General features: G+C 38.2%; 1 protein-coding gene across 1 annotated transcript; it reads right to left on the bottom strand.

The window, feature by feature from the left end:
- tmem87b.L (transmembrane protein 87B L homeolog) lies at positions 1-27,534 on the bottom strand. The gene is made up of 18 exons (XM_018262879.2): positions 27,024-27,534; positions 22,087-22,147; positions 20,657-20,748; positions 19,714-19,854; positions 13,622-13,715; positions 13,074-13,135; positions 12,217-12,400; positions 12,034-12,133; positions 10,996-11,089; positions 9,889-9,960; positions 9,287-9,395; positions 8,896-8,954; positions 8,364-8,467; positions 6,365-6,432; positions 6,198-6,265; positions 6,027-6,079; positions 5,081-5,111; positions 1-2,945 (listed from the first exon to the last, which is right to left on the bottom strand). The coding sequence occupies exons 1-18, from the start codon at positions 27,138-27,140 to the stop codon at positions 2,904-2,906; spliced, it is 1,551 nt and encodes a 516-aa protein (XP_018118368.1). The 5' UTR covers positions 27,141-27,534; the 3' UTR covers positions 1-2,903.
- Positions 27,535-27,715: the final 181 nt, after the last annotated feature.

Below are 27,715 nucleotides of genomic sequence, written 5' to 3'. Positions count from 1 at the left end.
TACTTAGAAAGAATTTTTATTGAAAGTAGAATACAAGTATAAGGCACAGTAATACAGACTTATTGTTCAAGTAAAGAAATTCCTTCAGATTACCATTCTCTGTCTTTTTTTTTTTTAAATATGAAAGCAACAAACAAAACAATGATCTGTGAGCTTTTAGCTCAAGCTCCGATATCAGCAGTTACTGTTTATCTACAATATGGGTCAGGAACATTCCCAGTCTGGATCACTTATACTCCTTTAATCTCTCTAATACTTACAGTATAGTGCAGGTAATATCATGGAAATAAAATGATTGGTTATCTATAAATCATTGATCTATACATAATTTTTCCCCCACTTACAAAAAGAGTCAATGACAATACCAGTATGGAACCCATTATTTGGAAAACCCCAGGTCCTGAGCATTCTGGATAATGGGTCTTTCTGTAATTTGGATCTGCATACCTTAAAAGTCTACTAGAAAATCATGTAAATGTTAAATAAACCCAATAGGCTGGTTTTGCTTCCAATAAGGATTAATTATATCTTAGTTGGGATCAAGTACAAGTTACCGTTTTTTTATTACAGAGAAAAAGGAATTCATTTCTAAAAATGTGAATTATCTGATGAATTCAGAGCTTTCTGGATAACAGGTATTCGATTAATGGATCCCATACTTGTATTAGGATTATTCCCAGAAATTAGAGCTGGGGGGCAAAATGTACAATGTTTATACCCAGCCCAGAATTCATTGCTTTCTGTCAAAATGGATACGGAAGACGTACCAGCAATACTTAACAAATAAGCAGCATCTGGTGTGTTGGCTTTAGAAACTCTACTATAATTTATATAAAGAAGCTGCTGTGTAGCAATGGGGCAGCCATTCAAGCACAGGATACACAAGAGATAACAGATAAGTCCTGAAGACTCCAACTGTATACTACAGAGCTTATCGGTTATCTGCTTTGTATCATCATGTGCCTTTTCTGCTTTTTTCCAGCTTCAATGGCTGCCCCGATGGCTACACAGTAGCTGGTTTATAAAACCTCTAGTAGTGATTCTGATGCAAACACACCAATTATAAAAGTGCAGAGCAATACTACATTCAATCTTCATGACTTTAATATACTTTCATTTTTTGATGTTACTGCTCCATTAACTCAATACTTTAAACTGCCTTTACTTTACAGCTTTGCTGGAAAAGACTTTTTTAATTAGCAGCTGATCCAAACTATAACTCAAGGTGGCCATACTTGGGCCAACCCATAGGATACTTCAACCCAAAGGCTGAATGCATGGATATCTAATGATTGGCAATACATGGCTAAGGCTATTTTTCTATCATTCCATTTGTTTGGGCCGAGCATCTGAAGAGCAAGAAGTGATGAGTATATGCGGCTCTGTGTCATCTCCATTTTTCCTGGTGACATTTGCCACCAGGAAAGGCAATTTCTGATCCACTGGGATCGTAGGATTATCTTATTTGTCTTGCTACACATGCCCAGATGGTTGGAAACGATATTTAAAATTGCCCAAACCACCGTCCAACCCTATGTGGGCATGTATGGGCAGCTTCAGGAATATTCCCAGCAAGACTTTTGCTTGACAGAGAACTACAACAATGTAAATGGAGTCTGAGATATACACACTAGGAAACTATTGTCAAAATGACTTTTTAAATTATCTGGGTAATCTAAAAACCCACGTTTAGTTGTAAATTATGAACCTGTCCAGCCAATGGGTCTTGCATAGGATCCAATTCGCTGGTCTGCGGCCCAAATGAGAAGATGTTAGCATGAAAGGACAGTTTAAGGGTTTATTTCCTCCCATTACTTTGAACTATAAACTATAATTCATAGGTTATAATTTTAATCAAGGTAAATTACAAATATTTTGTAGCATTCCCCTTACTGAAAAATCAGGTTCACCAGCAGTTCCCTTTTAGGCCAAGGCAATTTACACAGTTGTTGGGCCTCCAAATACCCATTCAACTTCCCAAATCATTGTCTTATCTTTATAGACCTGTTTATCTGTGTGCATTACGCTTTAGGGATTTTTGGCTTTTTATTATTCACATTTACTTTAACGGATGCAAAATAAAATGTTTTTCAAGCCCATTCAGCTGCATACAGCTTACTAAACTCAAGAGCAACAAACTCAATTACTATTATTGCATTTAATAATTAAAGCTCGTAAGCAAAATTAAGAGGGGAGTAAACCTTTTGTATTGAGATCACACATGCCCCAAGTATGCCTTTCTCAAACCTTCACTTATGTACAAAATGTTTCTCCATAAATAACACAAAAACAAGAGTACAAAAAAAAAATGTGCATTAAGAATATTACACACATGAAAAAAAATGGTTAAAAAGGAACGGAAGTGAACAGCATATTAAAAAGAGCATGTTCATCATCACAACGTATACACATACAAACGGCAATTGCCAACGTTTGCATTGCCTTTTAGAAATGCATACCTCAGACCCGGACCTGGGACTTTCATAGGATTTTGTGTGTATATATCATGGCTCCACAGCCACAAACAAGATCTAAGAAGATCTGACAATGCAATGCATGAAACGCAGAACAGAATGTTCATCCAAATATCCATTTTAAAAGACATGCCTTATACATATAAGTGGAAACCCCAAATCTTCATTTTTAGGCCACATTCAACACAACTGTACAGAAGGGAAGGGGTGGGGTTGCGATACAAGTCACTTTATCATCTTACTACAAGCACACAAAAATGATATGAATGAGAACAGGGCTTAAAAGTTTTTAGTTTGAAGTATACATGTGCAAGGTTTGGAAGTGCTCTTTCCATATCACTCAATTATCATCATTGTTCCCCTCACCAAAAAGATGGAGTAGTGTATACTGAAGTTCGGAGAATTTTACTGTTCCGTCAGCCACCTAATTCATTCAATCTTCGACATTTCATATTTGGTCATCATGATCTCCTGTACCAAAGAACAAGATGATATCAATCAGGCTTAAAGCTTGGGAATTGATCTCAGTATGAAAAATAGTTGGCAGATTTAACAGCAGGGCTACACGGGCTATCAAATCCTACAAAAGTTTCAGAAAAGCATTCGGCATCATTCAGTACAAGGTACGGTTAAAAAAAAAATATTTTTTTAAAAATTATTTGGATAAAATGGAGACTATGGGAGCTGGCCATTCCGTAATTCGGAGCTTTCTGGATAATGGTTCCCACACCTGTATATGTATTGTATATTATTAGTTAAATGGCAACCACTCCTCGCAAAAGTGAAGGACAAGTACCTTTAAAGCGATACTGACACGTTCCTATAAAACTTACAGGAACGTGTCCATATCAAGGACGTGATAGTTTCCTATAAAAGCCTCCTTCAAAGCTGCCCCCAGCCCCTCGAACCTTTTTAAGTTGACCCTCTGACACTGCTAATGGATCTTCTGTGTTGTTTCAGTGACGCTGGGCGGGGGGGGGGGGCGGAGTGATCCTTCCATAGGCTGAAGTCCTGTTTTCATTTGTAATTAGCCTATGGAAGGATGGTGCCACCCCCAACCCAGCATCACTGAAACGACACAGACGATCATTTAGCAGTGTCGGGGGGTCGTCTTCCAAAAGGAAACAATTCGCATGCAGCAACTTCTTGATAATGGACAAGTTCCTATGATTTTTATAGGAACGGATCAGTATTGCTTCAAGGATTGTTTTTCCTATGAATGGTAGTGGGGCTATTGGAGCCTTAAGAGATTTGTGTATGCTACAAACTCCCTCAACAAGGTGTTATCTGTCTCTGCATCTGATCGTTTGGGCAGTTAGATGTGGGGGTAGGTATCAAAAACCTGTATAAAGCTAGGGCCACACGGGGCAGAAATAAATCTGCTGGAATACGCAACAGACTCAGCGAATTTCGGAGAAGAAACACAAGACTTTGAAATTCCGAGCCAAAATCCACCAAGTGTGTTTGTGCCGGAGAAGATACAAGGCTTTCGGACGCAAGCAGACAAGAAGATTCAACTAGCGGTTGGGAGCTGAAAATCAGTCTGCGGATTTCGGCAGGCTGATTTCTGCCCCGTCTGGTCCTAGCCTAAAGGTGGGCTCAAGAGAGAAGAGAGGGGGAAGCAGTCGGGGACAGCCAGGAGAAGAGATGGAGGAGCCTGTTACAAGGCAGCATGTGAAGACTGCAGACCAGAGGGAAGCCACAATGAAGCGGACCTCTATTTCATTGCTCTGGTGGTAACAATAATGTACAATATAGAAATCAGCTGTAAATACTATGAATATTGTTTTAGCCTAATCGTAACAATCCATTGATTTATTATTCAATATAATCACTTAAATATACACTTATTTGCGTGGATACCTTATTTGCTTGCTCAAAAGACCATAATCCCAGTACGAGGGGTTAATATAATACTATAATAATACACAAAAGCCATGAATATCTTGTAAAGGATATCCTTATAAACGGTGAGTTCTGATGTCATCAGTTATAAACGGTGAGTTCTGATGGTCATGAAACTCCTCGGTAACTTATAATATCCTTATATTTTACAAGAGGGGGTACTTTATTCACTAAATTATGTCAAAATATTACAAATTTGTTTTAGAGCATTAGAATCATCAAAACAAGGTCCTGCCATTGAGATACTTACAGTTTGGTAAAAAATATTAGCAGCTAAGTCTATTAATGCACTTGTATTAGCACTAAATCATCATGCATAAACTGAATAGGAGCTGCTGTGCTGTTTAGAAATCCCTCTCCCAAGCTGCTCTATGTTTGTTGGGTCCTTCTTCAAAAATGTTTTTGGAGGTGAGGGTAGGGGCATGGTGCATTTTAAGTGGATGTTAAACCCCTACCATTTAATGATATTTTCTCAGTAGCCTATGGTTGCATACTAGCATTTATTCCATCGGCATAAACATCCACTTACAATCTGTTAAACATACATAAAATACATGCAGCCAAATAAGACACAGGGTGTTGTGATTATTTTTTGATTTTTTTTTGCCCTTTTTAAGGGAACAGGGAAGAGAAATGTTACTGATAAAACAGGGCTTTTTTTCTTGTGAACAATGACACAGATAATATATAAAGCCACTCACCTCATCAGAGTCCATTAACACTGGAAGTGCTCTATAGAAACAAGAATTATAAAGTTAGAGTGGCAAAATGTAAACAAGTATTTGCTTGATATTTATATTTGTGCAACATGCCTTGCATATTCTGCCATACAGCAATGATACATCATTCACATAAATCCCTGCCCCAGAGGTGGCACAAGTGAATGATCCTATCACTAATATACACTAGGGTGGAAGGGAATGTAGGGAAAAAAAGTACTAGTAAAAAACATATGCATGCATGGGGAGAACATATAGACTGTTTACAGATAGGGTCTGATCAAATAACAAATGAAATGGATATATTTATATTAACTTCTATTAAGAAAAAATATAAGGCAAGTTTTTTTAGTCTTGGTAGGTCCCAGAAAAAAAAAAACAGGTAAGATTGGCTTTGGCTCTGCTTGTGGACCATTGTCGAATACTAGAACACTGGTTATGTTATCAATAAATTAACTATAGTTAAAGGATTATTACAATATCCTGCCTCTTAGTAACTAATGCAAAAAAACAAAACAAAAAAACAACACTATAGGGGTTAATACATTTCCCCAGGGTGCAGGTACAAGAGTGTGCCCCTTAGCTGCGCTGGACTGAAAATCTGACATTAGGTGCAGAGTGCAGCATCAGGGAATGCAGGACAACACTGTCCTTGCAGCTATGAGGCCCTATTGTGGCCTGCGGCTTCTGCGGTTCCTTAATTTATAGTCTGAAAGATGTTAAAGTTAGCGGCTGTGACTTTACTCCCCAATACAGCCCAACGAATGCCTTCTGTGAATTATCCCTTATATGTAATAAATCAATCGCAAAGCAGAAACTGGAGGGTTCAGAAAACATGAGATAAACAGCATTAAACATTAACTATAAATGTACACTGGTACATTTATGGTTTAAAAAATACAAAAAAAAATAAAAAATTGATAATTACGCATCAGCAAATGAAGATGGAATATTCTCTTCCACCCACTTTAAATCTTCATCCTAAATAGTGGGGAAAAAAGCACCACATCAGTAAATATAAATTCACAATGTCGTGTAAAAAGTAGTGAACTGAATCTAAACACTAATTTGCATATCAAATTAGCAGGCTTTTACTTACACCATTAACAGGAGGCTTAGGTGCACCGTTACATTCTGGTTTTGTTCCTCTTAATTTCATCCCTTCAGCTACAAAGAACAAAAAAAAAAAAAAAAAAGAGAAGACGTTTAACATTGGCAGATGTTAACCAACTAGTTCTCAGTTTCAGAAGGAAAATGAAAGGTCACCTAAGTGATCTGTTACCAGGAATTCAACTTCATCATCTGAATCATCCATTAAAGGGGTGAATGCATACCTGAAAAATAAACATAAATGCTTTATAGAATAGACCTCTATACATGTGATCAGTTGATTAGATTTTTTTTTTTTTTTTTTTTTTTTTTTTTTTTAAACAAAAGTTGTATTTAGGAAATGCTTTCCTTATTCTTGGTGGCCAAGTGGCAGTCAGATTCTGTGCTGATTTGTGTAAACTTGAGATTAAAAATATATGAAGGTTGCTTGTACCCTTAATGCAGGAGTGCCCATACTAATGCAAGGTCTACTTTAAGTCATGATTTCCCATTATGATCTACATCCATAAAAGCGGTTAGCATTTGGTTTCATGGAAAATATTACTTAAATACTGATTTATGAGAAAATGTATATTGCTGTATTTATGTAACCTTAATGTAATAAATATCTGAATTAAAAGCATCAACAGGAGGGTGATTTAGACAAGCGGTTTGTTGACAGATTCTTGAAGATCTATTGATCACCACCTAAAGGTCTGCTGGTAGATCCCGATCTACCTTTTTGACACCCTTGCCTAAAGATGGCCTAATCCTTTACTGAAGAGGGTCTGAGCCTAGTTGTGGGTTATAAACGTAGCTGCAAATAACAAGTATAGCGTCCCAGGCTTTATAAAGCTCTGGTAAAGATCAGTCTATTTTATGAAGTGCAGTTTTGGTCTTCAGTAGTCAAAACAACTTTACTGAAAGAGAGAAGAGTGACTAGAGCAATAAAGGAGTTTGGAAGGTCTCAGTTATGGAGTTATGGTGGCCTGAGTGGGACTATTTACACCAGAGAAGAGGGGCTTCCATTCAATGCCAATGGCTTCAACTTTATCAGCTACAAGTCAGGTAGTTGTTTGGGTAGTCCGATATGTACTTGGGTAAAACTCTCGACATAATTAACTTCTTTTTTTTTTTTTCATCTGCATGTCTCTATGTACCTGTATGCAAATGTCTAGCTCATAATAAATCTGAGAAAGTTGCTTTTGTGACTCAAAAATTTTTTGGGGAACAACATTTAACAGAGAATAGCAATGATATGAGAACACTTTTTGGAGGACAATAGTGAAAACAGGGCAGGGCATATAGGTAGTTATATACCAGTAAACAGGCCAATTTTGTGAATCATCGGTATAAATAGTCTTGTTATATCCATTTTAATTACTGGATTAAAAATGAAACTGAAAATGTTCTGTTTTCTGAAAGGTGAAGTTGCAATCAGAATGAAAACTAAAAGAATGTCAGTTAATAAGGTATTTTACATTGCCTATTTGTTTTGGAAAGTAAAAACAGACACTACATTATCAGTTATAAGGGCTTGCTGCACCCACATCACATAATGACTAGAATCAGAAATGATAACATCAGTACTGGACGTTTCAGACTGAAAACAAGAACAACAGCATTTTCAGACTGGAAAGTACAATACTGGAGGTCAGACATTTGATATAGTGGGAGGTGATTGGGCTGATTTTGGGCCCCTGGCATGTTCAAAAAATGCATCAAATTGCCTTTAGCTTAATACATGGACAATTACCATCACCAGAAAGCAATCAGCAGGGAAATAACAGCTCCAGAGAAGGACACTACTGTGTTTGACTTTCCTCAAGCAGGTTGTGGGAGTGGGGGTTCAACGCGAGACAGAAACTCAAAAGACTAGAATGTTTGGGGATCTACTGCATTATGACCATAGCTGCAATGAACCTGGTAAAAACACTTTCTTTAATTGCATGCCGAAGCCTCATGTTGCCTCTGTGTGCAGTGCTGCAGAGACAAATTGTGACTGTGATGGTGTTAAAATACAGCATTTATTATTTTATTGCTTATAGAAAATATCAATATGGCACGACAAACTTTAAAGCAAGCCAACACAATGTTTGTTGTAGGCTTTGTGTTTTTGGTGAAATAAATCTACAAAGCCAAAAAAAAAAAAAATCAAAAGTATAGTCCTCTTTACCTCTGGTTGTTTGCAGAAGGTCTCCAAAGAAACATGATGACTAGTAAGATAGTAAGGAAAAGAAACCTCCAAAATGCATCATCCACCCAGAGTTCCATCCAGTCCTGAAAAACATAAAAGGTTTTATGTCTTCAACATAAATCCAACATTTTAATCCAAAACTGGGTTAAGTCCCAGGATACTGATATTATGTGTTATTACAAGTCATACATTTGAAGGCAAAAAAGTGATCAAAGCAGCTACAAAGAATTCAACATACGAGGAACAGTATTATAATATAAATTCTTAACCATTTTGAGATTATAGGAGAAGAGGAGGTGATCACTCTACTTTGATTGGCATGCCTTATTCCGGGTGGCTAATGCATTATTCTCAGATCTTAAATATTATTTCTCTTTGCAATCAAAATGTTAAATATCAACTATGTATGCCACCAGTAACCAACTAATGCAATGACCATAAACATGGGGTCTATCTTCAAAGAATTACTCTTACAGTAACGGCCAGAAAACACACAAATATATTTACTCACAGCTTGACAATCTGCTAATCGGAACTTCTTTGTTGTCCACATCATAAATATTATTGATGCTGAGAAGCAAAAAAAAAAAGGTGACATTACAAAAGAATTATTGTCTCAGATACAGGATTTATTTTGCAGAAACCTCTGAGATATGGTAATGACATTATCCATAGAGACCTTTAGCATAAAACAATTTGGTGGCAAAAAAAAACAAAACACAAAAACAAACAAAAAAAAAAAAACTCATTGTGATTACACACACACACACACACACTTTTGTAGTATCCTAAGGTATATTGCTGCAAATTATGGAACTCCAGGTTCCATACATTCAGATACTACATTCTATACGTATACTATGTAACTGGGTAAAGAGATAGAGCAAGCGAGAGAGACTTACCTAATATAGCAAAAATTAAGGTGTTTGTAAAGTGCCTATACAGAGAATATTTGACTGTTTGTTTCCTTAACTTCAGGATCTTCATTGTTTGAGCCAGACTTACAAATATGTAGAAAATGTTCAGGAAAAAGTAGTATGTAAATGAAGGTAATTTATGAGACAAGATAGATTAAAAAAAAATCAAAGCCTATAGTCACAAAATGTAGCAATGCTATGTTTCTTAATCCCACAGGACAGCAAGCAGAAGAGTAACTTCATGGCCCTATGGCCTCAGGCTCCCTCCACCCCAAATGTACATGACCTATGCTCGACAACCTGTTTCTTTAATTGACCCCTTCTCCTCCTGGCCTCCTTCAGCTGCGGTTACATAACTGGCAGAATATCAGATAAGCCTCCATATGAAAGTAAGGCTCTTTTCCAGTCTACTGCTCATGTGGAGCTCAGTCTACAGATGGCAGTGAAGCGTAGAACACTGCTAACAGGGTTCTAGATAGAGATGTACACATGCATTATCTATTTTTCACAATGAAACATTTATTTTGTGGTTCCTAAAAATATTACATACAGCAACAGGCAAAGCAGTATAACAACTGAAAGGATATCCACCAACACAAGCCAGAGTCCAGTAGAGCCAAAGGAATACTGGCCAACAAGACCAGGTCAGATTCTTTATCCTAAAATGAAGGTGACGAACATCATTATTTTAGAAAATATGATATACAGTAAGAAAGGCAGAGGAGTCGACGGTTTTATTACAAATGGAAAAACGAATGTGAGATGGCAACAAATGTATCTTCCCCAATAAGGAATATTCTGTTCCTGTTGCCAGAAAATGCAATAGCCTGCAAATCAGGGGCTCATCTGCTTATATGTAAAAGCCTGAAATTTGGATCCATTGTCTCTACTATTTATTTACAGTCATCCAATTCTTTCCACCTAACGAGCTTGACTGTGTGACTCTTTCAGAACAATCAAGTTCACTCAGGGATAGTGCTTATCCAGATCTGGAGTATGCCTTATACTGCAGTATTGTGCTTAAATGTAGAGATCATAGTGTAACACTCCTTGTATTAAAAGCTGATGCCTATTTCAGGCACCCTCCAGGGAGATAAATAAATCAAAGTTTTCCTCATGCCCCTTTTCGAGAGAAAATTGCTGAACCTGCAGAAAAGCGCTGCTTCAGTTTGCACATTTCTGCATGCACAGTTTAACTCTTCCGTGCTATGCTAGGGATGCTAAGGAAAAGGTAAATAAAATGGCGGTGGAGCACTTACTTTTTTTCGTTGGCAATGGGAGGGAAGTTAGCTAACATTTTGGAACACCCCACTGAAATGGGCTTTCCTTGCCCTTTTAAGCACAATACAACACTATATAACATTATCTGTTCTGTTGCAGAGCTCAATATCCGGTGTCCTTAAATTGGCTTGATTATTTTGATAGCTTGGTATGGGCCAAGAAAGGACAGCAGGATATTTTTACCAAACATTTAACAAGTACTGTTGAGACTTAACACTTCATGCACAACATTTCTTGCTGAATGGGAGTACCAGACTGCAGGCAGTGAGAATTGTGGGCTCACAAGTTGCAGCCTGACCCTTCCTCATATTAGTAGTACACATACTGTATTAATTAAAAATTATTTTTGGAGCAGGAAATCTGGACCAACAAGACTAGATAGTTGAGTTGCAGAATAATAAAAAGTTTTTTACCCCAATAACCCTCATTATTGCTTCCACTGCGGCAAATACAAGATACAGAACCCCTATTCCAACTACACGGTGCATAACAGCTCCTAAACGTGGTCTGGGAGACAAATGAGAAAAAGTCATCAACATAAGCAAGTGGGGTGTATAGAACATTTTTAAATTATCATATATTTATTTAGGCTTCAATTTGAACACATTTTTGCCAACATTGCAGCGATTTGTTGAAGATCCTTATTATGCAGTTTGTAAAAAGGAATTATACATTGCCTCATGCCCAACCACCAAAATTGTACCTTATTTGCCTCACCAACAAGGATAAATGTAGGCAGCTATAATGCACAATACATTATTGCAATGTTTATGTTCTAGCAGGTAGCATCAGTGCTGCAGCAGGCTGTGACTGTCGTCAGAAAATGCTATCTGCTGCCACAGCTATACCAATATCCTCCAGTATCAATCAAAGCCTAAAGATGACCATATACCGAAAGATCTGATTGTTGGGTTAGGTTGCAAAATTAGTTTTAGCAAGCTAGATCAGAGCACAATAGGGACATCAGTAGAGCCATAGAAAGAACAACTTTAGATGCCTGACTGTACAAGGGGATTTTAAAATCTTCTTAATAAATGTCTGGTCGTTCTCTGGCCAAATATTGGTTCGGTAGCCCATGCATGGGTCAAAAACTCAGGCTAGAGCAGCTGAGGCAGCAATGTTAGCCAATACAAGTCAAAACTTTCCAACTGATCCTCCACTAGTCTTATAAGTTTTTATTGGGCTCTTCCAAAGTTAATGGAGTAGCCACCTCCACATCTGTACCATATGTTGCCTTCAAATAAAGTCAGTGTTAGTTTATTGAAGCACAATGCTTCAATAAACGAAAACTGACTATTTGAAAGCTCTCCAGTTTTCTTACTAAATATGGTACAGCAGTGTTAGCCTTTGTCTGGTCAGTTTATGAGATGCTCCCTTTCGTAGATGGGCAAGAAGAGATTGCTGACTGTGCAGACTAGTTTATGCAGGTTAAAAAAAAAAAACTCACTTACTTAACTATGCCGTATCCCAGACTGACAATTGTCACCAGCAACCTTGCCAATGTTCTTTTAATAGCAGAAATCAACTCAGCAAATATCAGCAGACCATGTGCTATAAATAAAAGAAGAGGTGAGAACTAGATCTCATGGGTACAGGCCATTACACACACACACAATAAAAAACACTCAACTTACAAGAAACTCCAGAGTTGTTTGTGTTCTGATATTCAGCATAGTAAACAGCCTTTTCCAACATGCCTAAGAAAATAACAGCAGCAATCCAGAACTGGATCCGCAACAGGTCTTTCCAGTAACAAGCACACCAGATGAACCAAAGTAGTCCAAGTAGTATATACATTATGCACATCACCATGTAAAACTGTAGAGTAAAGAAATACAGATCATGATCTTGGGAACTGAACCCATCTTCTCTCTAGCCTCTCGTAACCCAGCGTTTTACTTCTAGATCAGAAATGCCCAACTTATGGCACTCCAGCTATGGCTTTTGATGCTCAATTAAAAACTAGGCCAAGAATGTCAGGCAAAACTATACCTCCTAATATACTTGACCAAGCTGCTTACTTATGGTGTCAGTGTTATATTTCATGACTGCTTTATAGGTATGGGATCTGTTATCCATAAACCTGTTATCCAGAAAGCTCTGAATTAAAGAAAGGCTGTCTCCCATAGACTCCATTTTAACCAAGTTATCCAAATTTTTAAAAATGATTTTCTTTTTCTTTGTAACTTTTTACAAACTAAGTAACCATTATTGGCAGCAAAGCCAGTCTATTGGGTTTATTTAATGTTTAAATGATTCTCTAGTAGACTTATGTATGAAGAACCAAATTACAGAAAGTTCCCTTATCTGGAAAACCCCGGTCTCGAGAATTCAGGAGAACAGGTCCCATACCTGAAACATACCATTTTTTGAAGTTATGCAGTTCCTCTTCACAGTCAATCGTTTGCAAATTAATATTAAGCTGCACTTCAAAATATTTAATATGTTTAACTGTGATACTGTGATTATCACTCAGAGAAAGTTTACTTACAATCATCAGTGGCCAATCAGAGGCAGAGATGAACCCATGAGGGCCCTTCATTGATACAGTAACTGGAACAACAAAGAAAAATGATCCTCTAAATTTAGGGGTGAAACATTTTACTTGCACTTGCAATTAAAGTGTATGTATCTCTTTAATGTACTACCACCCTGTTTGTTATATTATTTTATCTGTACAGCCCAAAGGACAATTAGTGCTACAGTGGAACCCCGCTTTTGCATTATCCCAGTGACCAAAAAAAAAACGGGAGTAAAATTAAGGAAACCATAAAATGGTAAATAAATAAATGCAGCTTGCCTGAGCCGGACCATGAATAAACATTTCTGGCAAAACCAAATCCAGGGACACAAAAGCAAGGTTCCACATGCTATGTTTAAATTGGTACATTGAAAAGAGCCATAGTCTTCTGCCCATATTCTCTAGTTCCTGTGACTGTGATGGTTAGACACTAAGCCGTATAAAGTTATGGCTCAAAACAAACCAATTACTATTAATTTTCTGACAACAATTAATTGAAAGGATATTTTCAGTCATACCTGTAACATTCCATTCTTCTTTTTCACCTGCTTTTACTTGCAGCACAAAGAGGTAAGGGCCATCTTGATGTGTACTAGTCACAATATCAAAGACCTAAAAAGAATATATGTAATATATGCGTTGGTTTATACTTTCTTCTTTAAAGATTTAAGTATTAATCATATGGTTTATTTGGGTGACATTAGCGGCACTGATTTTTTTTTAGCTATAGTGCATGCAAAATATTCAAAGACCTAGCTTATAGAACTTGATAATATTTGAAGACTTAGGTTACTAGAGTATAACGTGAGGGACTTCAGACTAGCTGGGGATGGCAAGAAATAATGCATTCCTCTCCCTTTATTGCTATCACGGTTAAATAAGTCAAAGCATAAGTACCGTATATACCTGAGTATAAGCCAATCCGAGTATAAGCCGAGGTACCTAATTTTACCTACGAAAACTGGGAAAACTTATTGACTCTAGTATAAGCCTAGACACAACTACAGCCCTGTCTCCCAGCAGCGCACATTCCGCCAAAGAGACCCCCCCAGCGATCAACCGGACTTCTTTGCAAAGTTGATGGTGACAGAGAATTGCCAAACGGATTACTGTGTGCATTGTCCCACTACCATGTGCAGAGGGTGCTGTGTGATATTGCCATCACTGTTAATCTTTCGTATAACCAACAGAGGGTGCTGTGTGATATTGCCATCACTGTTAATCCTTCATATAACCAACAGAGGGTGCACTGTTATTCTTTCATATAACCAACAGAGGGTGCTGTGTGATATTGCAGTCACTGTTATTCTTTGATTTAACCAACAGAGGGTGCTGTGTGATATTGCAGTCACTGGTATTCTTTGATATAACCAACAGATGGCGCTGTGTGATATTGCAGTCACTGTTATTCTTTGATATAACCAACAGAGGGCGCACTGTTATTCTTTCATATAACCAACAGAGGGCATTGTGGGATATTGCAGTCTCTCCCCAAGTGAACTGTTGGTATAGGAATGATTAAAAGTGACTGCAATCTCAGCTACTGCCTGCTGACCCGAGGTAGACTTTTTCAGCACATTTTGGATGCTGAAAAACTCGGCTTATACTCGGGTATATCTGGTAATCAATAATAAAGTATCATAGTTATACAGAATGCGATACAACAGACTTCCAATACCTCAGATATTAATATGAGTAATATAGGTGTTTATCTACACATGAAATACCTCTATATAATAAGCTATACAAAAGACTTTCAAATTAATTAGTAATTGACTTTCCCTCTGCGGTATTAAAATTGCTTTTAGGCATGTTTACTGGGGGGAACGCACATTGTTCATGATGTTGGGACACATGACCATACCATAGAAGACAATTCTATATAAAAAAATACTTTAAAGCTGTATTTAATGGAAATAAAACTACAAATGTGCTTGTTTTGTGTATACACATTATATCCTAGAACTACTGCATGTGCTTATAATCTATTTGTAAATCTCACGATTTTGTTCAAAGGTTTTTGGATATAGAACTGGCAGTCTGAAAGACAGAAATTAAAATGCCATTCCTCAGACGGAGGATGGATGGAGAATTGGAACCGGATAAATCAGTCTACAAACAGAGATAGAACAAGCATTCATGCAGAAACATCGAGCTACTGGTTGTAGCAACAAAATACTCTGCCGTAGACAATACTGAGAATTGCCCAAGTAGTGTCTTTGCAAAGCCAATTATCACTATTGTCTATTTTGCACCTATGACAAGTAGCTGCTACTTGTAGCTCTGTGTGCTCTTTGTGTCTTTTAGGGCACATTTATCAAAATGTGAGATTAGAGCTCACCAGAGAAAAACTTACCCGCTTTCTTTTCATTCCTATGGGAATTTTAGACTCATATTTATCAAATGGTGAACTTTCAGCCATTGATAGATGTATTTCTAAAATTCCTATATGAATGAATAAATAGAAAAGTGGGTACGTTTTTCCTGTGGTGAGCTCTAATCTCACATTTTGATAGATCTGCCCCTTAGTATGATACAGAGTGATAATAGAAGACATTTTGTAGTTGGTCTTTATTTTTTATTATTTGTGTTTTTTGTTTAATTAGCTTTTTGTTCAGCTGTTACCTGAATGCTAGGATCCAAATTACGCTAGCGCATAGGCTGTGGTTTGAATGAAAGACTGGAATATAAATAGGAGAGGCCTGAATAGAAATATAAATAAAACTAACTTCACAAAACAATAGTTTATGGGCTGTCAGGGTCAGTGAACCCCACTTGAAAGCTGGAAAGAATCAGAAGGAGGTAAACAAAATTATATGTGTGTTAGCTGCTGTTCAGTATTGCTGCCACCTTCTGGAAGTTAGTGTGTGCCCTTCATTTGCATAATAACATCACCAGCAGGGGATAAGATAGGGAAATCTCGTGATACTTCTAGAGGAGGCGTTTACTAAAACAAGGCTTTCTGGCTAGAATACTAAAGGCAGTGCTACAATCGGAGCATGCTCCTGAAATCTGCATGTTATAGTCTCAGTATGGACTCCCTCAGTGAAGGAACCCATTTGATAAAGCAAGGGTTTTTTTTAAAAAAAAAACTATATATGTAGTTTGATTAAACGTGTTTAGGTTGTACTGGTCAGATTGTGAATATGTGTTTGATTTTGACTGTGATAGGTGCCCTTTAATCACGGCAGACACACCAGCAGCTCCCATATTGGGAAACACTAAATTTACTTTGGGTATCTCTCCATGTCAGTTTGAACAGTGGGAACTTAAAAAATCTCACTTCAGTACATACCTTATTGACACCAAAAGGTTCATATTCCATAGGGCCTTTAACAGAGAAATTTTCCCTACATCCTAATGAAAAGTTTTGAGCCTATCAAGTTTTACACTTTATCTCAGCTTGCTGGGCTTCCTCAGACTTACATGACACAATCATCATTTAATGAAAGGTGGTGCAAGGCTAGTGTAGCTCACATAGGTGCAATTTCATTAATATACAGTTTAACACACCTGAAAACCTAACTGATTTAAAACATACTGTATCTTGGGAAACTGATTCGTTAAAATGTTATCAGATGAAAAGTGGTATCAGATATGGGAAAGTCTGCTTCCGGAAGTGTCTCGCTTGTGAGACAATGGCCTACATTTGGTGGACCTACCCCAAGGTGGTTTGTTTCTAGATACGACTGTACAATTTGATATTTTCTATTTTACATATTAACCTAAAACATGACCCCTTTGTAGCTCTCTCTGGGGGGCTAGCCCTGAGAAAGTGTGTAAAAACCAATGACTTGCTAAAAGGCCTTTTTCTAGAAGCATTCCATTCCTTTGTAACGAGAAGTTACCGAGCATATTAAGAGATAGACATCTTAACTTTCAGCAGACTTGGCAACTATGGATCGAATATAAGTTTCAGGGTATCATCCCCAGATATCTATTATTATAGAAAAGATCTAAAGATTATATTCAAGCAACTTTCCCAGAAGCGTGGGAGATCAAGGCAAATGACGTAACAAAAGCATTCTAAAGATGCAACGGTTTATTTTTACCTACCGTATATACTCGAGTATAAGCCGACCCGAGTATAAGCCGAGGTACCTAATTTTACCTACGAAAACTGGGAAAACTTGACTCTAGTATAAGCCTAGACACAACTACAGCACTCCAAGCAGCGCACATTCTGCCAAAGCGACCCCCACAGCGATCAACCGGACTTCTTTGCAAAGTTGATGGTGACAGAGAATTGCCAAACGGATTACTGTGTGCATTGTCCCACTGTCCCACTACCATGTGCAGAGGGTGCTGTTTGATATTGCCATCACTGTTAATCTTTCGTATAACCAACAGAGGGCGCTGTGTGATATTGCAGTCACTGTTATTCTTTCATATAACAAACAGAGGGCACTGTGTGATATTGCAGTCACTATTATTCTTCCATATAACCAACAGATGGCGCTGTGTGATATTGCAGTCACAGTTATTCTTTCATATAACCAACAGAGGGTGCTGTGTGATATTGCAGTCACTGTTATTCTTTCATATAACCAACAGAGGGCGCACTGTTATTCTTTCATACAACCAACAGATGGCGCTGTGTGATATTGCAGTCACTGTTATTCTTTCATATAACCAACAGAGGGTGCTGTGTGATATTGCAGTCACTGTTAATCTTTCATATAACCAACAGAGGGCACTGTGTGATATTGCAGTCACTATTATTCTTCCATATAACCAACAGATGGCACTGTGTGATATTGCAGTCACTGTTATTCTTTCATATAACCAACAGAGGGTGCTGTGTGATATTGCAGTCACTGTTATTCTTTCATATAACCAACAGAGGGCGCACTGTTATTCTTTCATACAACCAACAGATGGCGCTGTGTGATATTGCAGTCACTTATTCTTTCATATAACCAACAGAGGGTGCTGTGTGATATTGCAGTCACTGTTATTCTTTCATATAACCAACAGAGGGCGCACTGTTATTCTATCATATAACCAACAGAGGGCATTGTGGGATATTGCAGTCTCTCCCCAAGTGTACTGTTGGTATAGGAATGATTAAAAGTGACTGAAATCTCAGCTATTCGGGTGGGGACCCGAATAAGCCGAGGTAGATTTTTTCCAGCACATTTTGGATGCTGAAAAACTCGGCTTATACTCGGGTATATTCGGTATGTATTTATTTATGTTTTGTTTGTACTTTTCCTAATTTTTTTATATTTTATTTACTTTGTAACTTACAATTTATTATAGCAAAATTGAAATTGTCACAAGATTGTATGCTCATATAAGCAACCTTGTAATATTTATATATTGTGAACATTTGCTTACAAATTAGGACATTGAGGCAAGAAGCTATGAATATAAATGAAAAATGCAATAAAAAATATTGTACAAAAGTTAACTTGAAGGTAAAATAGTTTAAGTTGTGATTTTGAGAATACAAGGTGGCACCACTAAGCTGCAATTGGACTGGCTTGTGTGGGTGGCATGCAATAATAAAAAAAAAAAACTTTCAAATATTGTTACTCTCTAATGCAGCTTTCAGCAACAGCCACTGGACAGTGAAAGACCCATATCACCAAATGTCTCGCTTATAAATGGTGAATTTAATCTATTCACCATGTTATATGCTAGTGTGTGCTACAAGATAAATAAATCTAGCCTATATAATAGTACTTACTTTATTCGGAGAAGTGTTTAGATCAAGTTTACTCATCTGAATTTCAAACATATAAAACTAAGGAAACCGACAAATAAATATGTACTTTACAAAATAAAAGTTTGTTTGTATATACTTTATTATCTATTTAAAAATAAAAGGAGTGCTTTTAGGCTTCATTTGCTAGCTAAGGAACAGCAATATCAGTTGGATGGTGACTGCCCTTCAGGACAGAATATATGCTGCTTGCTCTTAGCTCTCAAATGCTTTTAGGCTATTTACAAGTAATGAAAACAATGCCTACTTTATAGGGAATGTGTGGTTCTGCAAAACTAAAATGCTACATTTAGTAGCAAATATTAGTTCCAAAACCTTTTTCATGAAAATTAGGCACAAGGAGGCACTGTTTGTTTACAGGCAACCATGACTGCTCCCAATCAAAAGAATGATCACAAATTATGATGATGATAAATATACAGTAGCACTCTGGAAAAAATAACCTAGATAAACCAGCTTCATTGAGATTTTATAAACAATTTAAGCAAACATCTCTTTAATTCTAGGTCAGGTGAATAGTCTTGACCTGACCTGGAATGAAAAGAATCATTAACATACTGTAATCCTTTTCCCTATTCTTTTAATGAAGAAATATCTACGGTTTTTAAAATATTTTTTCAGTAAACAGAGCAGATGAGCTGATCGCAAATTATCAGTCCATAGATAAGCTTTCTGTATAATTAGCTGCTCTTTTTCTCAAAGCCTAACAAAAACTGCAAAATGTATTAGCGTAGAGTAGAAAATATGTATTTGAATTCTATTTTTAAAGAACAGACATAATTCATAACACATTTTCAACACAAGTCCTATTTATGAGCTCATTTATACCAAAGGTGCATATTAATTAAAAATAATACATTTTATTATCAAAGATTGTCTTACCTTTAACATAGGAAATACGTGCGTGTCTTTGTTGCACTCAATGTTCTTATCTTCACTTTTGTCACAGAAATCCGGCTTAGAAACGTTTTTACAAAAATTGTCAGTTGTATCCAAATTTGTGTGGTGTCTTATTACGACTTCCTGTATCAGAAGATTTCCAAGTATTGTATATATGCGAGAAAGACAAGCTCTAAATCACCACATTAAACTCAAATGCTAAAAATCACCATATAAATGAGGATATTTGAAAGGATAGGAAAGAGTCTGAAGAAAATTCATTCGGGTTTAATCAGAATTTTGAAACCAATAAAAAGCATGCTCACTGTATTTACTAATTTTCTGTAAATTAGTGCTCGTTTCTTTCACTTTTCCTCCAGTTCCTCTCATTACAATATTATTTCTTACACGTGTGTATTAGTGATGTGCGGGTCAGGGTTTTCCTGACCCGCACCCGTCCCTAACCCACCCTGCTGCCGCCCACACCCGCGCGTCCGGGGTCCTTTTATAGACCCACGCCGCCCCGCCAATGATGTCACAAAAGGGGCGAGCAGACGCACTGCGAGGAGCAGTACGAGGTCAACCAGAACCCGCCCGACCCGCCGGGTATCGGGTTGGCCCGAAAGAATCCGCACTCAGGACTTATAGATGAATAAAATTGGTCTTTATTTACAGAACATCAGTCTGACGTTTCGGCGTTTTTTTAATTCATTCTTGCGTCTGGGTGGCACACCGCTTCATGGCATAATACCCGGGTGCACGGCAAAACTTCATGTAAATTTCCAAATGGCCAGCAACTCCAGGATTTTACTGCTGAAAAAATTGTTTCAGTTGTAACTGCACATTTATAATACATTTTTTTCAGTATTAAAATCCTGGAGTTGCTGGTCATTTGGAAATTATATAAAAACATAGATGATAGAAAGAAAGATAGATACACACTTACTTCAAGGTTGGTAAACTGATTGTAGCACCGGTGAAATCTCAGATACCATTTTAGAGTAAGTTTCACTGGATTTGGACAATTAGGTGCAGTAACTGAAACAGAGAAAAAAAACAAATTACTGAACACAAAAAAAGAACAACAAATGACTATCTCAAATGGATTGAACTATCAAGGAGGCCCAGCCCAAATTTAGATCTCCATGTGAGTTTGAATAAAACAAGACTGCTGTAGCGTTACCGCTACTAGATACTATCAGGTGGTAGTTTGTTAGTATGTTTTCTCTCCCCTCCACGGGATGAAAACAAAAAACTTTTGTAGCGATAGTGAATAAATTATATATATATATATATATATATATATATATATATATATATATATATATATATATATATATATATATATATATATATATATATATATATATATATATATATATACACACACACACACACACACATCCTTTCCAATGCTAACCACTGAACTATGGGGCAAATTCACTAACGCGCGAAGCGCCGAACGCTAGCGTTAATTCGCTAGCGTTTGGCATTTTCGCTACTGCGCAAATTCACTAACGAACGCTGGCGTAGTTTCGCTAGTGTTACTTCGCAACCTTACGCCAGGCGAATCTTCGCTAGCGACGAAAGTACGCAAATTCACTAACTTGCGCAGTGTAGCGAACGCTACCTTTTACGCTAGACTTCCTTCGCCACCTCAGACCTGGCGAAGCGCAATAGAGTAGATATGGATTGTTTAAAAAAAAGTCCCAAAAAACGCTGGCGTGTTTTCTACATGATGGCTGATAGGCTGAAAAAGATCGAAAAAATTTTGGGGCTCCCCTTCCTCCCCCCTACATTTCCTGACTCATGGCAACTTACCTAGACAGGGGGCACATGTGTAGGGCAAAATAAAATTTTTATCTGCAGATTTGAAGGTTTTCTAGGCATTTGTAGTGCAGATACGTGTTCCTCCATTGAAATTTGAATTTCGCGCCGTATGCAAATTAGCCTTCGCTAGCGCAACTTCGCTTTATATAGCGAAACAACGCTAACGCAACTCCGCAACCTTACGCTACCCCTGTTCGCAACTTCGGATTTTAGTGAATTTGCGAAGCGCTGGTGAAACTACGCCTGGCGAAGTGCGGCGAAGTGCGGCGAAGTTGCGCCTGGCGCAACTTTGCATCTTAGTGAATTTGCCCCTATGTCTGATAAATGCTTGTATATGCGAACATACCCTGCAGAACTGATCGTTATATAATGTACAGGTTAATATTTCATGTTCTCTAGTAACTCATGTTAAAAGCATAAATAAAAGCTATGAAAAAAAGAACAAACTTGGCTCTTCAAGTTGCAGAGTGTGGCTTCTTAACTCCCTTGGCCAAGGGCTACCTGAAGCAAGGCAATAAGCTTGCAAGTACACAAAAACATACTCACACTTTAATTTAATGTTTGTGGAATTATAGAGAGTTTTCCTGAAGAACAGAGAACCTGCCATCTGGAAAAAATAAAACAGTTATTTATTACACAGCTAATAAGTGTATAGTACAGGTATGGGTTCCATGATCCGGAAACCCGTCATTCAGAAAGCTCAGAATTACGGACTCACCTATAGACTCCATTATAATCAAACAATTCAAATTTTTTAAAATGATTTCCTTTTTCTTTGTTATAATAAACAGTACTTTTTACTTGATTCCAACGAAGAAACAATGAATCCGTATTGGAGGCAAAACAAGCCTAATGGGTTTATTTAATATTTAAATAATTTTCTAGTAGACAAGGTATGAAGATTTAAATTACAGAAAGATCCATTATCCAGAAAACCCCAAGTCCCAAGCATTCTGGATAACAGGTCCCATACCTGTACTCACATATGGTCTGCAGCTCTAAACAAATCACAGTCTGAAGTTTGTATGAACTATACAGGTATGGAATCGGTTTTCCAAAAACCAGTTATCCAGAAAGCTACGAATTATAGAAAGGCTGTCTCCCATAGACTCCTTATCAATCAAAAAAATACAAATTTTATTTCTCTGTAATAATAAAATAGTACCTTGTACTTGATCCAAATGAACATATAATTAATCCTTATTGGAAGCAAAACCAGCCTATTGGGTTATTTAATGTTTACATGATTTTTTAGTAGACTTAAGACATGAAGGTCCAAATTACAGAAAAGACCTCTTATCCGGAAACCCCAGGTCCCAAGCATTCTGGATAACAGATTCCATACCTGTATTACCAATCTTGATTAAAAAAATGTTTGCACGCATGGTATTACATTAATACAGATATTATTCTACACTGCAACTATTACACCATGCAGCTACACGGTTCTTACTATGGTCAGACATGGGACTACAAAGGTGAAACAGGCCCAGTGAATAATTAATACCTGTTAATATTATATTTAATATTTCTATATATAAAATGTAAATATGCACAGCTTCAAAAATTAGTTAATGACTAATAGTATGTAGTCCAACGTCAATTAACTTTGGTATTACCTTTCGCAGTACTACATTTCTCTGTATCACTATTACCACTGCCTGCTAGGTAAGTCAAGAGAGAAAGCGAGGAGGAACAGTGATGATCAAGGAGCTGTATCATATATCAAGTTCTATGCATCAGGTTACACACAGTAACAGAATACAGAGCCATTCATTATATGGAAATACAGGTATTTACCTTTCGGTATTTCATTTTACCTGCAGCACACTGACAGTTTAAGAAAAACAGGTTGCCTCTAGTAGTAAAAATGAGAGCAAACACAGGAACGCAATTAACTGCTTACAGTTACAACCACAATTTCCGCAAAAGTTTCTGCCCTAATTAGCTGTGGTGTACAAGACGGAAAGATAATGGGGCTCATTTATCAACACTGGGCAAATTTGCCCATGGGTAGTTACCCATAGCAACTTATCCGTGATTAGCTTTTTAAAGCCAGCTGCAAGTAGAACAATGAATGCAACAATCTGATGGGTTGCCATGGGTTATTGCCCATGGGCAAATTTGCCCAGTGTTGATAAACTACCCCCAATGTGTTTAGTTTCTAGCCTTTAACCACTTACTCTTTATAAAACAATTAGCTTTTTGTCCCTGCATTCGTTTTGAAATCAGTGCCGGAACTAGATACAGGTAACAGAGGCAAATACCTTGGGTACGACTGGATGGGGACTTAATTGCAAAAGGATGGATCATTGGGGTTGGGAAGAAGCAGCACATACCAGTGCTATGCTATAATCATGAGATGCTGGCAAGAATTCAGAGATACATTTTCAGTATGTTCATGCTGGGCAGTCCAGTTGGATACCATACAGGATCTACCAGTGTATGGCCACCGTATCACTTAGCCAGACCAAGTTCTTTAAAATTGATTGGCAAATCACTTTATCTGTGATAATGGATGTATGGATGGAACAGATCTGGGATTAATTCCTTGTACAGGCTCCATGCAGCCTCTAACTTCGGAAGCCGTCAGATTTTCAAAATATGCCATTGAAACGTCAAATAGAATTATGAAGACAGCATGGTTAAAAAAAAAAAAAAAAAAAAAAAAAAGCAACAACATAATACCCAAAACCAGCTTGAGTGTAGCGTCTATAAAATTTCCTGCAAAATTAAGTTTTGTTTCTATTAAATTACTTGCTTATCAACTTATAACTATTTGGCCTAAAGCCAAAGATCTCTTGTATGACTTGTGTGTCTGTTTGATATGTATATGTGCTCAAAACATAGGCAAGCCTTAAGATGCCAAGCACAACCAGTTTTTCCTGCCAATAAGCAGAAAGTTAGGAAAATGTGGTCAAGTCACTTGAATCATGCAGGAAAGGCGGGCTGTAACCAGGGCCCAATGACTGCATATATCACAAATGTCTACTATCAGCAGAACAAAAAAAAAAAGGACTTTGTTGAAATTATTAAAGTTTAACAGCTGTGCTAGTTTCCGTGTCTGAGAGCCTGTCCATGAATAAGTATTTCATCAGTAATTCTAGATGAACAAAAGATCTGTTGAAAAGGAGATCCGGCCCAATAACACAGAAGGTCTTATATTTACACAGGTAAAGCAGGGTCATAGGGTTAAGAGATGAATGCCCAACTGCAAGACAAATTCTGAATTTACTTAAATTCTGTCCTACCCACTTGTTTTACAATAAACTAGTGGGTCACCATAGCTATAATCATATTCTCCAACAATGAAAAAGAGACATGAAATGTTATTTCAATGTATTGCCAGTAATAAGACTACATGAATATGTTGTGCTGGAGATGTTTCCAATCTTGTATTGTGTATTGCCATGATAAATGGAGATGGGTTCATCCGTTTTACTGCTGATCTGCCTTATCATGGGTTCATAAGAGCTGACCAACAAAACAGGTTTTACAGATACCTATACAACTATCCAGGGGTGTGAACTGGCAAATCTTACATGCAATAAGTGCGAATACAGTGGCGTCTTTAGGTTTAATACCCCTGAACACACAATTAGCAAGTAAAAACCGTTTTTTATTTTAATTTTATTGAAGCTTGAGACGTGCTTCAGTCACACTAAGTGCTGTGTCACAAAAGTGCACACACACGGCTAGGGTGAAATTGGACTTAAGGCGGCCATACACAGGGAGATCCGCTCGTTTGGCGACCTCTCCCCAATATGCGCACATTGAAGCCCCAACAATTGGATAAGAATGGAGGCCAAGCGGGCGGCCGTAAGATCACGGGACCGCATCAACGAAAAGATTCTGCAGTGATCAGACAGGATTTTTTTTAATCTGCTAGACTTTCGGCCTAGATATCGTTCGCGGATGCCCGTCAGATGGTCACATACACGGGCCAACAAGCTGCCGACTCGGTCTGTCGGCAGCTTTTACTGGCCCGTGTATGGGGGCGTTAAGTCTTTAAAAAGCCTAAGTCCCGAATCTCCAGCTTATCGGGCCCAAAAGGCGACAGGGATAAACAGGATTCTTTTGAACCACCTTCGCCCGAAGGCTAGGGTGGAACCATTTATCCATGACCGACCCGGCTAAAAGGCTCGGACAGGGGGGCAAGGGTCTTCAGATTCCCTTCGCAGCAAGGTTAGGGGAACCCCTTTATCCTTCTCTCACCTGCCCGAAAGCGTAAAGAGACCCGGAACCAATGGACCTCCGAAGAGGTCCCAACACGGTAGAAACCAATACAGTTATCGAATGGCAGCTATGTGATGGCGCTCAATTGCCTTCAGGCTCCACCACAGCCATATATTATGCACAGCATCAGTAAATTAAGGAGAAACACTGTTGCAGAGTGAAACTGCTTAGGGACTTTATTAGGCGGAGGTGTTTCCTGACACACCAGTCCTGTTTTACCTAAGCAGCATACAGTAGCATAAAGTCACTTGGCAAGGCAACCTTTACAAAGAATGGTCTGATATTTTAAACATACATAAAAGTTCATGCTGCCCAGGGTTGCCAGGTTTCCAGCCAAATTGGGCTACTAATTTAAAGCCCAGGCGGGTTTTGAAAGTACAAACTAGCCAAAATATGGATTTGGGCTACTTTTTGGGCCTTTAGCTGGTTTGTACTTTGGAAACCAGCCAAAGTTTTTGGTTGCCCTAATGTGTGAAGCCTGTGTCTCCCAAAGCATGTTGGGTAATGCAGTTTTTGTTTAACAATTCGCAGACTGTCATGTTTATTGTAAGACTACAATGCCCAGCATGCAACGGGGCTTGTGTAGGAGTCAGCAGACTTTGGGCTCTATACCCCACTCTCCTGTCACTCTTAAGCATTCTCGCGTTTTCTGGTGAATTTTCTCAATTTCAGACAATTTTGGGGCTAAAATCTATATCTATAGGGTGACTTGTTTTACCAATATTTATTGAAATTGTAGATGTATTAGGCCTTATGGGTCCCTATACCTCCTGGGCCCCCTCTCTGTAGTTACGCCCCTGGTGACGGGTGAATCTGTCCCATTTTAATTAATTCTGTGAAAATTTGTAAACAAAAAAACGTATTTTTACATATATTGGTTTTTTCGAATTTTTTTCCACTGCACATGTGCTATTTTTGGGTTACTTTTGAAGTGACTCTTGGCTGGTTTTGGGCTGATTTTGGTTTTGAAAACTAGACCTGGCAACCCAGGGCAGTGCCATTTCAACACAGGCTACAGTGTGAGGAGACTGACAGTATTACACTAGAGAGACTACACAAACGTCCCCCAGACAGCAGTGACGGGAACAAGTGTCCAGTACAAAACCTTGCAGCAGTTCCCACTATTAGTTGACTAATGACAATCTCTGACTGTCACTGTATCGGTATTCATGCGCCACACTTCCACTGCCTGACGACACGTCACGTGACACTCCCTCCAACATCCCCTTTCCCATATAAACACTTACATTGCCAAGGGGCACTGACCAGACTCCCTGCTCCGGTACCGCCTTCACCGGCGGCGAGACAACGAGAAAGATCCACAGCAATAGACATTTCAAGGGCTGGAGGGAAGCGGCGGCCATGGTAGAGCGGCTACTGACGCCCACAGTGAAGTTCGCTCTTCTTCCGTGGGTGGAAGCTGCTTGCTGTCCTTCGCCAACCACAGGCGACAGCTCACCTGCCCGGCAGTGACATCACTTGCTCACCTGGGAAGGAGGAGGAGGAACGACAAGGCTCACCTCCTGTTTACGTCATTCAGAGGTGACGCCAACTAGGGCCTTGAAGAATGTCGTAGTCTGATCACGTGTGCTATAAACTAAAGGAGGCGGCGCTGTACAAATCGTGTCTCTTGCTTGGAATTCCATTTCCTGGCTGCTAGTTTTACCACAGCGCTTCCGCTAAGGCGCAACACGAAAGCTGTTATTTTTAGTGCTTTTAGTATTGAGTATATGGAGGTCTCACATCAGGGCTGGTATCAATAATCCCCGGGCCCCGTCCATATCTCTCAACATTTTGGAAATAAAACGTGTGGGTTGTGTTTTTTGTGGCCACACCCCTAATTTCCATGTTCATTTTACAAAATTCCGCAGGTTATAAAAGCTTAAACACATTCCTGTGTGTTTTTTCAGTAATTACAGTTTTGCTAATGAAGGTGAAT

Source organism: Xenopus laevis, chromosome 5L (assembly GCF_017654675.1).
Source record: "Xenopus laevis strain J_2021 chromosome 5L, Xenopus_laevis_v10.1, whole genome shotgun sequence".
NCBI lineage: Eukaryota > Metazoa > Chordata > Amphibia > Anura > Pipidae > Xenopus > Xenopus laevis.
Note: the sequence above shows the minus strand (reverse complement) of the source record. Positions and strands in the feature narration are given on the sequence as shown.

Bases quoted from the DNA above. Each gene is read 5' to 3' on its own strand.
- tmem87b.L (XM_018262879.2), bottom strand. From the start codon at position 27,140: ATGGCCGCCGCTTCCCTCCAGCCCTTGAAATGTCTATTGCTGTGGATC. The intron at 12,134-12,216 runs GTAAGTTGAGTG...TTTTATTTATAG, and splicing joins AAACAACTCTGGAGTTTCTT to CACATGGTCTGCTGATATTT. The intron at 5,112-6,026 runs GTAATTATCAAT...TTGTTTCTATAG, and splicing joins CCATCTTCATTTGCTGATGC to AGCACTTCCAGTGTTAATGG.